Below are 16758 nucleotides of genomic sequence, written 5' to 3'. Positions count from 1 at the left end.
AAACGAGGAAGCATTAAAAAGGGGCGTTTTCCCATAGTGGGTAAGATGATTGGTTGAATTTTCCTTTGACGGAAAGTGTGATTCGTGTGGAACGTGAACTACGAGAATAATGTCAAGAAGAAGATAACTGTCGGGGGAACAGAGAAGGAAATATATTATGATGGCTTTTAAAGATACGGAACCCCCCACCCCTCCTGTGTGAAAGTTACTGTCTTCTTGCATAAATTGCATTTTACAAAAACAGTTCAAAAACAATCCCAGCAAAATTGTTGGTAAGTAATACATTTTGGCTAGGTCTTAAGAAATCCATGAGAATATAAGTAGAAGGCAACGCTAACTGTAATATGTAGAAGAAGCATCATGCAGTAATAGACTGAATTTTCTCAGCACAGGCCAGTGAGCAAGGCTTTTCACATGATCAGCTTCTTGGTTATTCATTTGATATTCCATAATAATGTAAATAATATATCATACAGCAGACTACATACGCTACTATTTGGATAAGGACGCATCTACACCCCAAGGTATTCATTGTTAATGTTTGTGTCATGCAGCTTTTTCAGCTTTGCTCCTCCTGTCTAACCTTCACTTCCTGTCTATATCACAATAAAATTAATGATGATGCCCAAGTGGCCCCCACATCCCTTCTCTCATCCCCTCCCCTTTACAGATTTTCTACCTGTCTCCCCATTAGCATTCTACCTATTTTACTTCTAGAGTCTCCAGTGGCTGGGATGCGTGGTCAGTGTCAGGCCAGTGCCCCCACCATCAGGGTGTTTAATGTGACAGACACAAGCAACTCTGTACTGTCATGTCAATGGCTTCTCCTCATTCTTTTACACACCTGGTGACCTACACTCCCTCCCATTTTTTCTCTTAAGTATTGATTTCAGAGAAAGACAGATAAATTTCGCTGTGCACTCCTCCACAATGCCTATTTGGTTGAGTGTTTATTACGTTCCTAAAGAAATCGTCCATAACATCTGCATGCGCATAACACATTCACTCACACTCACTACACTGCTGGCACTGAATAGATTTCCTGTCTGATGAACAGATTATAGAAGCAAAGCTCACAATATATCTCACACAGGAAAATGACTAAAAATGTTGAACTGCAGTCTCTGACAGTCACACTTAGTCTACTGTCACTGTGTGCTTTCTCCTTTGCTCCATGCATCTCTCAGGTTTCAGTAGTTCTCATTTGTGTGACTTTCAGAGGTTGTTCAACTCTGTTGTGTTGCAGGACATCACACGCAAAGAGAGTGAGTGTGTGTTCATACTTCATAACTCAATTGACCTGTGCGGGTTTCGTAGAAATGAACTGGTAGGAAGTGTTCTTCCTGTCTTAAACTGGCCCTGCCTGTGGTTCAGGTAGTTACGGCTGCCATGGGAACAGTCCTCTGTATTTTCTATGCATCACCATGATGACACGCCATTTTATTTCCCCCGCTGTTGGAGCAGGACTTTAAATTTGCCCCTTTCCTGTGCAGTTATACTACCTGTGGGGCTAACATAGACTTTGAAACCAGATACGTCTGCTCTGCTGCACTGTAAATTGTGTCCTGTATTAATAATGTCCAGAAGTGGCTGGACCAGACTGCACACATCAGTAGCAAGTGAAAAGGTGTATGTAATGGGACTGTGTGCTTACGTAAATAAGTGTCAGGTGGTGGTTTGGGCAGCCCAGGGAGTTGCATGTGGGTGTGGCACAGCAATTATTGAATGATTGAATAACAAGCAAGCTATGCCAGGCGCCTGTGAGCTGGGCATGTTGCAGAGCTTTGCAGCCTTTAAAAAGCAGTTGGTTGGGGTGGTAAGGGGACAGCTGCCTGGAGAAAGGTAACAGATCTGAGAGGCAGCGCAACCCCACCCGGCAGCACTCAACTACTTGGAGCCTGCTGTCCAGACAGCCAAGGGACTTTATTTTACTTGGGACAGAAGAGTGCTTTTGGGGATTTTTGCTTTTTTGTATTTTGTGTTTGGTTTTAAGATTTTTTAACTTTTTTTGGCATTGCTGCCTGGGGGAGAAGCGATTAGCAGCAATGCCTGTTTTGGATCAAGTATGTGTGTGCGTGTGAGCACTCCCTGTGGCAGCCTGTGACCCCAACCCCCCCCCACCAGGTCAGGGAGGGGGCTGCAGTGGGAAGAGCAGGCAAAAGGGGGTGACTCCAAGGTGTGCTGTCTTTAAATGAACTACCTTTATGTAAGATTTTAAACTTAAACCAAACTTTATTACAGTTTTTTTTTTTTTTTGCTACCTACCTCTTCTTGCATTGTGGTGGGCTGACTGTGGTCGGGGCAGTTGGGTGTCTGGGTCTGCTAACCCGTGACATAAGCATAAAATTTTTCCTGCAATAAACGTGTATTATAGGTCTGAGAAGCTTGCATATAATTAACCTCTTTTCTTCTCTCTCCCTCCTCTCACATCTTCTTTGTCTCTTTGGTTTGTGATAGACAGCAATGTGGGGGACTGTTGCTGTCACTGAGGGAGGAGAGGGCAAAGGGGGAGACCAACTCTCACCACCACAGCAAGTTACTGGCTGACATGGTGGGGGCTAGCATGGTGAGCGAGAGAGATGTAGTGACCAAGGAAGTGCTTTGAAGAGTACCTTCCCTTCGCTCTCCAGCTGTCTTTGTACCACGTGGACATGGAGTGGAGAGATCTTGTCAGCCACCTAGTAGAGGGAGAGCAGCAGAGGATAGATACCTCCACTCTGGGTGCAGAGCTTCAACATCGAGTGTGCTGGTAGAAAAGGCTGCAGTCTTGGACAAACTTTACTGATGATCCTGGCTCTATGGTCAGCTCAATGTGAACATCAATCCAAGTCATCTTGGATGACATGTACCTTTGTAAATGTATAGCTGTAATTGTTTAGTATGTCATTTCTATTTTTAGATTGTTCCTTAGGTGTTTTTTTTTTTTTTTTTTTTTTTAAATGGCTCTGAATTGGGGTTTGTCTAAGTCTGATGCTTAGTGCATGTACAGCATTTCTGGAAGCTATGGTTGTTAAACCATTGCCTGTCATACCCTACTGGTCCATTGTGCCTGTCCACAGCAGAGTTGGTGTTGTCCTGTTGAGACAATCAGTATGGTCATACCCCAGTGTCCGTAACCGCCTACTCCCCTCTCTCAGGCATGGTTTCAGAGGCAGGTATGAACCCTGTGAATCATATTATCTCTATGATGCAGTGTCAGGAAGGGAAGGAACCCTTCATCCATATCTCATTCACCCTGCAGTCCTGTGCCAGCATTGTGGGGTCCCACCTGCTCTACTTCACCCAGGCATTACAGACATGACACTTGGGTGGTCTTCTAGCTGCTCAGACAAATGAGTCAGCACAGCGACATTCTGAGGAGCCACAATGTAGCTCACTGCAAGTCAGGTAAACAGCTGGTGTTGGGTTTGGTGACATTTTTTAACCTTATACCATGTAAAACAATGCAGAGTATTGTCTGTCACTCAATGGTGGAGAAATATGATATTGAGACATTGAATGTGGCATGTGGTGTATCACTGAATCATTAAATGACGACTTCGATGTCTCAGTGCACGTTGTCTGTTTCTAAATGACTAAGAGGCTACTATTATAAGGCATTCAGGCAAGCCACAGTGTTTGTCTCCCATTAACATGTGTAGCATAACATGAACTGAAAAAGTTGCGAAGTCTTCAGATGTCCATCATTTTTATTGAGTTCTGTTATGTTAGGTAAGCTAGGCAGCTTGTTCCTAACTGCTCTCCTTTCCTCATCGCTGCCAGATATTTCACAACATTTTGGCAATTGCCTTTGTCACATCTGCTTTCATGTGATAAAAAGCTGTGACCTAAAACGAGAAGGTAGTGGAGGAGACAGACCCAATCCGAGAGTTTCAGTGAGAAATTAGATGTTACTGTAGATATAGTATGAAAGAGCGTCTTATTTTGATAAAATATCATGGCATGAAGCAACTGTTTTCTTCTGTTAAATACGGTCGATAACAGCAAAATAGACTGGTCTAGACTGGATTGCAGTAAAATGGCTGACAGTGAAAATAAGTCACATTGGCAATACACTATATAGAAAATTTTGTCTGAATTTTTTTTTTCCATTTCGTACACATAATACCCTGTGTATGCATGTATATATGTTGTCTCAGCGTTGCCCTTTATGAAAAAATAATGTCCAAATGTGCATGTGTTTCAGTTGAGTTTTTATTTTCACAAAATAACAGATTTATTCAAATAAGATTAAAAAGGATGAAAAGGCAATGACTGAAGTGTTTACTTTTCATTATGGACATTATATATTTTCTGATAAGTTGGCTTTGTGTCTGCAGGCTGTGTGAAGCAGGGGCTGATGACACCCATGGTGAAGACAGAGAGAGGGGAAGACTACATTGGAGTCACTCATTGAGTCAGAGAAAGGGTCTGCTCCTTCCTCTGCTCTGGTACTGCATTAACTGATTGGCCTTCACTCTACTTCAGGACTCATGTTCATGTGCAAGTACTATAGCGTGCCAGTCTCCACACTGGACTCCTCCTCTCTACATCCCTTCACACCTTCTACCACACCACCTTGCCCCAGAAGGGGTCAGCAGAGAGCCCGGGGCAAAATAGAGTGAATCTCATGTACTCTGAGACCATAAGAGGAAGAGTTGAAAGAGGAACAGAAAGGGAAAGATAATTCCATGACTCTTAAGTTCTTTGCAATTTTAACAAGAACTGTGATGGAGTAAGAGTTAACCAAAAGGCAGGATGGGAGTGGACAAAACACAGAGGAGGATGGTGTCAATGTGTTTACACAGAATGAGCACTTTGTTGAAGGGACACCTCCAAGCCTCTGGTGTGACTGTACTGTCTTTCCAAGTACCCAAGTGTCTCTGTGGAGGACTTTACAAAGACACCCACAGGGGACTGCTCCATGTAGAGCACAGTAAGAAAGGGCCTGCTGCCCAAGATCCTCAAAAACCCGCCCTCTGCCAGGAAGTGGCGGCAACCAATGTTAACAATGTTCCCCCATCGTGGGGACTCTCAGGGGGAGTGGAGCATGCCTATAAGGTGTTCTCAGATCTCCTGTGTAACCAAATCTATATTTCCCAACTGGTCATCAGCAAAGAACTGACCAGGTCCATGCAGGCATATGCTAGGATACAGGCCCACGTGGAGTTGGCCCAGAGGTGAGGAAGAATAGCAGGCAGGTGTGAAAGGGACTTCTTGTGGTGAAAGGGTCAGGTGGCAAAGCCAGCACACTTTACTTTCAAAACAGCCCACGGGACACAACCAAGACTGAGTAGTCTCTCACTCATTGGGACTGTTTTCAGCTCACTATTGGAGTCATTCTAGAATGTAGCATCCAAGTTCCCTTCCTTTCCTTCTCTCCAGACTGACAAAGACTTTTCAATCTGGGAGACAGAAACCCTTACATCACCACAGTTAGGGTTAGAGTTGTTAGGGATAATTATTTATGTTCAACATTTGTTAGCATTGCTAAATTGTTTACGGGCACCACTAAACAAAAGCTGACCTTATTTTGATTTTTATTTCGTAGCACAGGCTCACTGACAGCTTGTTTCTATTTTTTTTTTCTTTGCAAAGAGAGCAGCACATGGCTGTTAAGATGTCGAAGCCAGAACAGCACAGTTGAAAAATACTTTGCACAATATACAGTACAATATATTTCACTGTGTATTTATGCTGTGCCATAACATATATGGAATGTCTCAGGACCCATTCTATGCACTAACAATGCCCACACAGTAATGCCCAAAGGAGCAGCTCTTCAAGCCCCTGCTGAGAATATCTGAGCCCATTCTGAGAGAGACAACACAGCTTAGCACATCCTGCTTTATCAATCTTCATTACTGATGTGCTGGCACATGCTCAGTGATTCTTTCCCTGCCTGTGCATGATCCAGTGTTCTACTCCATGGATATCAGGTCAAAGCAACCTGCTGAAAGCACTCCAGTCTTTATTCAGGATGTTGATTTTACACCGCCTGCCTGTTAGACACTGAATCAGGAAGCATGAGGAGTCAGCGCCTTTTCAGCAGCCCGCAGAACGTTGAACTTCCCGTTTCTTGTGGGGAGGCCACAGATGCTGCCAGACTGAAGCATGTACATTAGCTAAGCGGTGCTCAAACCAACGCTGAGTAGAGCTTCCAGGCTTGCATTCTCAATATGTTTCCATCAGAGTCAATGACGAATAAGTGATAATCTCCGTTTGATGGTCAGGAGATATGGACTTGAGTGTCAAATTAGATGACTTTATTCAGGGCTATTTTCTAAATACCAAAAAAGCCAGTCACCAGTCAAGTTCAGCCACTTGACATATACAGTGGACATAAATGGCTCCCGTTATGCTCACTAAACAGGACGATTCTTCCTTTGTTGTTCTGCATTCCAATGAGAGTCTTTAGAGTGCCTGCATCAAGACCTCCTTTAGAATACATTTTCTGCCATGAGGTGGGGGGGGGGGGGTCATAATGCACTTAATTCACTACATATTCACTAAAATATGCTCAAACATAATATAAACTGTACGTCACAATTACATTACAATTGGTGAAAGACTGTCACTGAGACTCTAGAATGAGTATTCGTTGTGGCACTTAGGGAGTTTATGTGAGTTCTGATCACTGTTACTCAGGAATTGACTTAAGACTTGTATGTTACGACTTGACACTCACTTGGGACTCGTGTGTTATGTCCCATGCCAGATGCTCAGCAAGTGAGTATTAGACATTGCTTGCTGAGCACTGATTCCAGATCAGTGTTACAGTGTGCCATGAGCAATGCCTGCATATGCAACGGTTGCACATGTCAGACGTGTCATTTTCATGTCTTTTCCTGTGCTAGCTTCTTTTTTTGGCTGTCTGTAATTTCTGCTAGGAATTGGAATTAAAGATGTAAAGATTAGAGACAGGTCATCTTGCTTGTACTAATGCTACAAGTGAGCTGGGGGGTGTTGAGCTTAATGCTGCCTGCAGAAAGTAAGTTTACCAAAACTTATCCTGGGTGATTTCATCTGCAGAAGAGTTTTTTATATCGCATCTCCTCGACTTCCAAACAAGAATAAACAATTGGTGAGCACACTCTAAACTAAATAAAAAAGGCATAAGTTCCGTTTTCTCCCTAGAGCTTCTTTTGGTTCTGCTATCAGTCTCTGCAATGTAAGGGATCTCTGCATGCAGACATCATCTGTACCAGATACTGTAACAGTGTCACACCCTCCCGTGCCAGTCAAGTTAAACTCCAATACGTAATCAGCAACCGAGTCCTGACATAGGTCCGCGCATGTCATTGTGTTCAATTCAACTGCGTGCCAAGAACCGGACATTATAGAATAGATTTCATAATTACTATGTTACTATGTACTATGTACTATGTATAATTACTGCTGTCTATCTTACCCAAACGTCTTAAAGTACATTGTACAACTTTAAGACTCTCTCTAATTCTATCTGCCCGGTGCCAGCCAGAAGCAGATGGGCTCCCCCTCTGAGCTGGGTTCTGCTCAAGGTTTCTTCCTGTTAATTGGGGAGGTTTTCCTTGCCACCGTTGCCTTAGGCTTGCTCTCAGGGGGTCTCAGGCCTGGGATCAATGTAAAGCTGCCTTGTGACATTTTGTGTTGTAAAAAGCGCTATACAAATAAAATTGAATTGAACTGAATTCACTATACTCAGCAGCAACATCTTCTAAGTGAGGAAGTCTTCTAAGTCTTGATGATCAAACATTCATATGGAGGGCAGATACATGGAGTGATACAGTCAGACAAGGTGACCTGACTTGGAAGTGTTTTTTGCGTTGGACCAGCATTTAGAAATGCAAATGTACAAAAGACTATATATAGATCCCACATATTTTGGTATAAAATTAAAAAAAAATACTTTCCACCCTCTCTGACGTACATTTACTGTGAATTCACGCCATACTTCCTCCATAAAAACTTCTGTCACTGTTTCACTTGCTGTAACACTTGCCTTCCTCTTAAAGTTAGCGCACATATTACAGTTCTTAAAAGTTGCAAGCATGTGAACCTGACACACATGCTGCAGAAGAGACACATCAGAGAAATGTACTCCACTGAGTCCTGAAGTCACCACTTCAGGACTCAATTTTGCAGTCAGAGTGCCACGCAGTAGCAGTTATTAATGCTGCACTAGTAGGTTTTACAGAAAATACTCTCTATCCTTGTTCTTCCATTCCTTGTACCTCACCCCTTCTCTAATTCAGTCTTTCCACACAGGGGGCAGGAAGTATAAGAACATAAATCAGAACCAACAGTTCACTTTATTTCATCTACAGGACCCTTTCTGGTTCAGGAGCGATTTACAGTAGTTAATTTCAGTATGTTGGACCCAGATTAAATACTTGATAATTTATCAGGATGTTATTCTGAGAAACAGAGCAACCAGCATAAACTGTGCAATGACATACACAGGTAGAGTGGGGTACAGGTCCATCCGTGTACCGCTTTGCATGCAACTGTTTTCAACAACAGGAATAGACCACAATGACAACAGGGCACAAGTGGGCACAAAGAGGACCCTGGCAGTAAGATGTTCCCCAGTAACAATGGGCCAAATTGCAAAATACTGATTTAACCCCAAAACCCTGACCTATTACTCCTCATTTTATCCTCAATTATCCTAATTGAGTGAGAGTGGGGCTTTGAGACTTTACAGTATAAAGGGCCTCATACAATTCAGTAGCATATCTTGTTGTTGGATATAAAATATTTGTCATATACCTAGCTCTGTAGAGGAGGGAGAGTACTATGCGGTGTGGAGAGGACCCAAGGAGAGAAATTAACAGTTCATTAACACTAGTGAAAAAGACATGGCGTCATCGATTGGTCTCAGTAACAGCGTTAGCAATAGCAGTTTAGCAAACGCTTCCACTATAAAAGGGTGCAACGTCTCTGTTTGCTTTTCCTGCTCTTCTTGTTGCTGCGATTGGTCTCTTTATGCCTCCGGATCTCTCGCACCAAAGTGTAAAATGCCTCCTCCACACCCTGAAAGAGAAAGATGAGTCCATTAATGCAAGGAAAACTAGCAAAAGAAACAAATCCAAGTGTTAAAAACTGGGGTTTCAAAGTGGTGATTCACAGTATGGCACTGTCATCATTTAACAAAAACTACTATTTTCCGATTGTGCCACATAAGTGGTGAGGAAGCAAAGGTCAAAAGGTTATATGATATCACATACAAATATAAACCAGAGACAAGCTGCCCAACCTTTCAGTCTTGTGTCAACACATTTTTCTCACTCTTCAGCAGACTTGAGTTAGTTTGGAGTTTTATCTCATAAATAGCTTCATGTTCACCAAGCACTATGACCTAATCACATTTAGCTGGAATAACAACAGCTGCCTGGAGAAGACAGAGTTGAAATGTGTTACAACATGTGTACCTGCATGCAGGTTTATGCCATTGAGGACGTACAAACAATAGAACTATTGCGTAATAAAATCACTTTTGAATATCAAGAACACATTCTGTGTTTTTTTGTAGAGTATGTAGTTTAAATAAACATGATAAATGTGAATGCAAACATTTATATTTACACATTTTATACCTTACAATTTTATATAATCTGAAATATTTTAAGCTCCAACTACAGGGGAGTTCACTAAAATCCATACAATACTTATTAATCAAATATATAACAAAATTGTCACATTCATCAAATGAACTACTAAATTTGCCATCTCCCACTACTACGTTGTGACCCATCCGGGATCACATCATCCCTGTCCTTTGAACTCTACTGGATTCTGGAATTTAATGCACATTTTTGTTGTTCGTTTTAACATGTACAGGACCATATCCATTACATCCACTTTCACTATCCTCTGTTGTTACTGGACTTCTCACAATACCCAAAACTAGACTGCACTCTTTGGGTGGCCAGACATTCAGCACTATTGCACCCTCTTTGTGGAACTACTTCCCACTTCCTTTCAGAAATAAAAAAAAAAAAACAGTTGATGAGTTTAATCCTAAAAACTCACTTTTGCACTTTGCCTATTTCCATCAATTATTCCATGAATTCCTCACTACTTTGTTTTGACTTGACTCATAGCTCTGCCATGTATTTTTTTTACTGCATACCACTTGAATCCTTGCTTATATTGCTTATTTTACATTTGTCTTTTTACCTCTCTTTATTTATGCATTTTCCTTAAAGTTTATGTTTAATCAAGGTCTTACTTTAATATGCTTAAATATAACTGAAAGTCACTATATAACCAAGTGCATTTGCAGTAATTAAAATGTGAGATGTCAAGCGCAAGTCTAAAATTAGATTGGCGGTTTATTAAACCATAGCATGCTGCACCAAACACGTAAACAAAACAAAAGCAAATTCCTTTTCTTCAACGTATCAAAAGAAGTCAGGCCAAAAAAAGAGGATAAAATGCAGTACAATAACTGGCAAGGAGACTTCAGATTGGGTCTAATACTGTCATCTGAATTACACTGCTATGAAAAAGCCTTGGACACATTTAGAAGATGCAATACTTTGATTTATATATCTTCTTATATGAATAAGAAGAGCTTTGCACAATGGGCATCAGTGAATTACTCATCTGTGATTTGCTGGATTAATGCAACACTGCTCAGTTTCTCCCATGGAGACAATTCTGTATCTGATGTTTCAATTCTCCAAATGAAATGAGACTCTGTGAAAGAACATCTTGCCATGCCAAAAAAACCATCTGAGAATGAAGTGAAAAGCCAGGCACACAGTGAGCCCCTCTCACCTGTCGGGTCTTGGCAGAGGTCTCAACAAAGGGCACTCCATATCCTTTTGCCAACTCCTGTGCCTGTCTGGTCTCCACAGTGCGGGATGCCAGGTCACTCTTATTGCCCACTAGCACCATGGGAACACTGTCACTGTCCTTCACCCGATTTATCTGCTCTCTGCAAGGAGATGTACATAGATTCCGACTGTCACTCAAAACAATTAGGTAGTTAATTATCTCCTACTGGTTTAATTAATCATCCAATTAATCAAATTGGTTTTGTTTTTTTTTTTAAGGCTGGTTACTGTAACATGAATGTCAAAATACACAGTTACAACATTAGCCGTTTGTGTTCGGTCAGCACACAACAATTAACTTGTTTAAAGCAATGCTGATCATACAGTTAGTTGACAAATAAAGCTTTGTTGATTAATTTGTCCAATCAGCAGATCAATCAGTACAGTTCTGATAGGCAAGACAGCTGCATTGTAGTACATCATACTAAGGACAAAAATTGACATGCAAATGGACCCAAGCACCTGTAAAGATGCACGTCTTCAAAGGACTTGCAGTTGTTGATGGCAAAAACGCAGAGAAAGCCCTCCCCTGTTCTCATGTATTGATCGCGCATGGCGCTATACTCCTCTTGTCCCGCTGTGTCTAGAATGTCGAGCAGACATGTTTCCCCATCGATCACCACCTGCTTCCTGTAGGAGTCCTGTAAGAGAAAGGGATGGACATTTCATTACATCATGTTTATTCATTTGGTGAATGTAAGAATTTGTTCCCTACAGTGCATGTCAGACGTCTCTTCAGTTTGTTAGCTAACTAGCTAGTTGTCATTCTGATTTATGCAAGTAATCAATGGAAATCATATTGATTAGTAATGTTATCTCAGGCTGTTGTGGAAGCAGAATATTGTCAAACTGTATTTAACCTCTGTACTGCTTAAAGGGAAACTGCTGGACAGGTGGAACTGGAAAATTACTGAGCTCCGTTAAAACTTACAGGAAGGAATGGATGGGTTCCGTTCTCATGTGAACCAAGGATGCAAGTGGTAAAATAATGAAGGAAAACTTATCTGTTGTTATCTGCTTTCACTTGTTAAAGTAGTCTATTTGTTTCCCTTTGGCATGCAAATCGTTTTCCCTGTCTAACCCTGAGGATATATATATATATATATATATATATATATATATATATATGCTGCTGTTTAGTTAGATTCAGACAGCTACTGTACACTGTACATTTACATTTACATTTATTCATTTAGCAGACGCTTTTATCCAAAGCGACTTACATAGGTTACCGTTCTTTACAATGTTATCCATTTATACAGCTGGATATTCACTGTAACTCTGAACTTGGCTCCAAGCTAAGGCCCCTCTCGTAATAAAGTGACTTTGCGGTGTCAACCTCCGAAACAGACTGGGCTGGATTTTTATGGCATACTGTCAAACACCTGAAGCTGCGATCCTGTTATATTTCTATGGTAGTTCCCCAGGTACTCAGTTTCCATGTTATTCTGTGGTTTCACCGAATGAAATGAATGATAGTATCTTTAAAACACTTGTTTGCCACTGTTGTCACCAGTGGCAGTTGCTAAGAGGAAGAAAGGGATGCAAGGCTACCCCTTTAAATTAATCAAAAACGCCTATTAGATATTCCACCTTTTTTTCTTATCACATAATTTAAAAAGCTTGAGTTTAAAGCAGGACTGAATGCACTAACACCTATCATTTTGACTGGGGTTAGGCTTCCCATCTTGTGGGGGACAGCTTGTGAAAGAACAATGACCCACTTATTTTTGAATACATAAAAAAATACACTGAAAATTCTGTGCATTTGAGTTCTACACCAAGCAACTGCCATAATGTGCTTTGAGCGACAACTACATTAGCCCTATGCAAATTTACTAAATTACAAATGATCACGAGCGGATGAAAAAAGTTACACTGGGACAGGACAAGACAGTGTGTCAGAACTAGTTCAGTCATTGAACATAAACACCCCCAAGCACTGAAAGTATCATTTCACAATGCACCAATTCATTCAGCTCTTCCATCTTGTTCAGTTCTTACTGTACATGACAGTGTGACAAGATATGTGCTATGTTTGTTTTCAGACAGCAGCCAGTTTGCAGTGAGAAGAGATCTTTCAGTTCAGGAGAGACAGAAGGCATAAGAGCATGACACAGATGGTGCAGAACCTTGCAGATATAAAACTCCAGAAAGCCATACTGTCATCAAATGTTAAACATTATCAAATTCTCAGACTGCAGTGGTTATAAAGCATATATGATATTTTAACATGGTAAACACCTTAGCACTACATATAAGAGAATGATACTAACCAATTATAATACTGGAAGCTGCAATGACAGTGCCACACCCTTCCATGCCAGTGAAGTTTAACACTAGGCATTTGAACTCTGACAGAGGCCCTCCCATATCATAGTTTACATGGACTTCAGACTTTCTTAATTTGCATTCTACTTTGCATCTGTTTAGCATTAGCTGGCTTACAGTGCCTTTTTCTTACAAATGTTAGATCTAAGGGTATTGTAGAATGAGTCAACCACTTTATCAAGGGATAAACATGACTTTCTGACTTTAAAAATTGTTTCTTAACAGTGTGCACTGTACAACTCTTTTGCAATAATAAAGATGACTTGAAGAACATACACAATAAAATTCATACATGTGATATCTCAAACATTGTCAATATGCAGGTTTAGGTTCCCAGCCAAAATAACTACATTAGTCTGTATATATTATAGGTAGGAATTGAGCAAGTTCTGCAAGAAATAGGGGGCTGTCTTCTGGGGGACAGTAAACTGTGACAAACATTACTGGAATATCACACTTAAGTACCATGGCAATTTATTTAAAAGCTCAGAAATCGCCAAAAGACACTTCTTGCAATTATATGTGTCTTGATAGATACTTGTTCTAAATCCACTCACTGTGTTGCTTAGAAGCATGTGTTAAAGACCAGGAGGGAGGAGTCACTTCAAGAGACAAGCCCTACTAAATTAAATTAAATCTAGTCATCTAGGTACTCAGGTACCATTCATTGCCTTATTTCATCCTCCATTAACAAAGATTAATGGAATCACCTTTCTCAGCCATCAAGTAATCTACTGTGAGAAATGTATGTCATTTACATTCCTACTTGTCAGGACATCAGCCAGAAAAGAACTGCAGTAGTCCTGCCTGGGTGGGTATGGCAGTGTTTTGCTGTCTGACAAAAATGGTCTTTGTGCAGGGTGATTTTCTTGTCACAGTCTTTTGTGCAATGGGCAGGGGTCCAGAAGGTCTTGTCAGCCATGATTTAATACCACTTAATTTATCATCTAAACTGGTTGTATGAATATGTGATGCTAATAGTATGCAAAAAGGCTAATTGAGCACTGTGTTACTCCATCTTTTTGTCAAATGCCCTTTCTGAATGATGTCCACAACACTTACATTTAAACAAGATGGACTCCAATAAACAGAAATAAAACATTACATATAATTATGCATTCATATTTAAAAATCTTTGCAAAATATAAAACATGCACTTTCAAACCATTCCTTGTTGAAGGGTATTGATTAAGACCATTAGGCTGTCACCATACCTCACTGCACCAATAATACGCACCCCCGCCTCACCTCGATAGTGGGGTCATATTCATCCACAAAGTGGTTCTGGATGAGTTGGATCGTGAGGGCACTCTTCCCTACGCCTCCTGCTCCCACCACCACCAACTTGTACTCCGTCATCACTGGCAGAGAAAAAAGAAACGTATTGTTTAGCCATAATCATAATACAAATGACAACGTTAGGTAAAACACTGTGGAGGAATTCACCGTCTTGCTGCCATGGGACAAAATGTTAATGAGTCCGTCTATTCCTCGATGGGTTTACTGGCGGACACCGTACAAGTCCTCAATACTCATAGCCAGCGTTTAACAGTGCTAACACCTAGCTGATATGTATCGTAGGATTTTAATCTTATTCTTTAGTTATTACCTTGAAAATATGTAACCAGTTATACATACACTTTTCTATTGTCATCAGAATATGACTCGTGGAGAATGAATGAACTGCCTGAGTTAAATGGGTCGACTCTACTAGTAGTTTGGTTAACAAAATCTTACCTCGACCCCTTGTTGGTATTGGTTAACGTTAGGTAGGTAGCTAGCTGCTTCACTCAACTTTCCTAGATAAAAAGCCTATCCTGTAGCAAAAACTGAACACATGTCAAATACAGCAGTTACTTAGCTAGACGACTAGCTCTCTAAATGCGGTGTCCTTCCCCACTTTCATTACTGAAAGATATTAACGTTAGCTAATTCCGGGAGCTAAATCAAACGGCAACCACGATAGTATGCATTACATGCCGCTAATTAGCTATTATAACGTTATGCGACAGCTCGTCATGAATCTGCTAACTAGCCAGCACAGCTAGTTCATATCGTTGTGCCTTCACCTGTGCCTGGCTGGCCTGGAAGCTAGCTAAGCAAGGTAGCTAGCAAGCTTGTAAAGCAAGGCAGTCAGCTAACGTAACCAATCTGACTAATTAGATACGACGAAACTAAAGCACCAATTAGCTAATGACTGCTCGTTCACTAGCAATCCGTTTCGGAAAATGGCTAGTTAGCTACCTGATCTGATGTCTAGCAAGATCTACACACTTCTGACATCTAATTACACATCCTGTGATTTTTTTCCCACGTTTTAAATACTGAAAAATGCGTTCAGTGTGTTGTAGAAAGCTGTAGAGAAGTAATTATATTGTCGTTAACTACGTTACACTGAAAACTTAGCTAAGTTTAACTAAATGTATTTAAAAGTTAGAGTTAACCGCAGCCGAGTCTCCATTTGCGGACACCAGGCGGAACCTCCTGTACTGTGCTCAATGAATTCATTGCATTAGGTGACGTCAAAGGAAATATACCAGCAGCCATTTTGTGTGTCAAACCCTTAACGTTAGCTCAGGAGGGACACGCTAAAACATGTTGACAACTTTGTTGGCTTCAAGACTCATTGCAAATTTGACAGTAAATACTGATCAGGTTAAGATTGGATGTAGGCAAACTGATCTTAAAACTGAAAGTACGCAAGGCGAGTCTGTAATTGAAAGCACAGCCGGGAGCAAAGAGAATGTATTTGCACCTGTCTGATTGTGATGTAATCCCCATCAGTGTGTGGCTGTAGACATTATAGGAGAGACCTCAATTATTGCGCCTTTGTTTTATTCACAATAGAGATTGACACTGTGTGCTAGCAATCTGTATGTGACTGAAAATGGAAAAATCCAAAAAAGAACTAACAACCAATAGTTCAGTAGAGTATTAAAATATTGTAATTACCTGTGTGTTGTTTGAGAATGGTGAGTGGCGCCTCAGACTACAGGCCATTGAACAGGGTGACCAAGAAAGACTCGTATCCACTACCCGGTAGTTGTCTGGGCATACAGAAGACCCGTACCTCCCCTTTACGGCCCCAAAGCTACGGTCTCGTGGAGAGACTCCAACAGCACGCTGTCTGAGCATCAGCGGGACTGGGACGAGCATCTGCCGCTGGTGCTCATGGCGTGTTGCTCAACAGTACAGGATTGTACGGTGTGTACTCCGGCATTTCTCATGCTGGGGAGGGATCTTTGCACACCTGCAGAGTTGGCCTTTGGGCGCCCCCCAGACTCTCCTGCTGTTCCCCCATGCCCTGAGTACGCCAGAAGGCTCCAGGACCGGCTGGAGTCAGCTCATGTGTTCGAGTGCAGCAGCAAAGTGCCGGTACATGACAAAAGTGTAATTATGATGTGAGAGCCCATGGCAGGCACTTTCAGGCTGGAGAGCTAGTCTGGGTGCACAACCTGCAAACAAGGAACGGCTGATGCCCTAAGCTCGTCAGCCAGTGGGTGGGGCCCTGCAGGGTGTTGGAGCAGATGGGGGAGGTGGTGTACAGGGTGCAACTGCCACCTAGAGGTAGAAAGGTAGTGCTTCACAGAGACAGATTATCCCCCTATCAAGGCAGTGCTTCACC

General features: G+C 41.5%; 1 protein-coding gene across 2 annotated transcripts; it reads right to left on the bottom strand.

Moving 5' to 3' along the window:
* Window positions 1-8299: 8299 nt before the first annotated feature.
* LOC118776208 (GTPase HRas-like) lies at window positions 8300-15608 on the bottom strand. Of its 2 annotated transcripts, none has more exons than XM_036526334.1 (5): window positions 15378-15608; window positions 14382-14494; window positions 11265-11443; window positions 10744-10903; window positions 8300-8994 (listed from the first exon to the last, which is right to left on the bottom strand). In XM_036526334.1, exons 2-5 carry the CDS (start codon window positions 14490-14492, stop codon window positions 8881-8883), a joined length of 564 nt encoding a protein of 187 aa, XP_036382227.1. In that variant the 5' UTR covers window positions 14493-14494; window positions 15378-15608; the 3' UTR covers window positions 8300-8880. The 2 variants fall into 2 exon arrangements, with proteins under 2 accessions (XP_036382227.1, XP_036382218.1); XM_036526325.1 differs by lacking the exon at window positions 15378-15608 and adding an exon at window positions 14871-15369.
* Between the last annotated feature and the right edge of the window lie 1150 nt (window positions 15609-16758).

Source organism: Megalops cyprinoides, chromosome 1 (assembly GCF_013368585.1).
Source record: "Megalops cyprinoides isolate fMegCyp1 chromosome 1, fMegCyp1.pri, whole genome shotgun sequence".
NCBI lineage: Eukaryota > Metazoa > Chordata > Actinopteri > Elopiformes > Megalopidae > Megalops > Megalops cyprinoides.
This window is presented reverse-complemented; position numbering and strand designations above follow the sequence as displayed.

What these genes read in the sequence shown, in the direction of transcription:
- LOC118776208 (XM_036526334.1), bottom strand. Translation starts at nt 14,492, where the DNA reads ATGACGGAGTACAAGTTGGTGGTGGTGGGAGCAGGAGGCGTAGGGAAG. An exon ending in AATATGACCCCACTATCGAG is followed by an intron (nt 11,444 to 14,381) that starts GTGAGGCGGGGG and finishes TTTCTCTTACAG; the next exon opens with GACTCCTACAGGAAGCAGGT. An exon ending in GAAGACGTGCATCTTTACAG is followed by an intron (nt 10,904 to 11,264) that starts GTGCTTGGGTCC and finishes ATCTCCTTGCAG; the next exon opens with AGAGCAGATAAATCGGGTGA.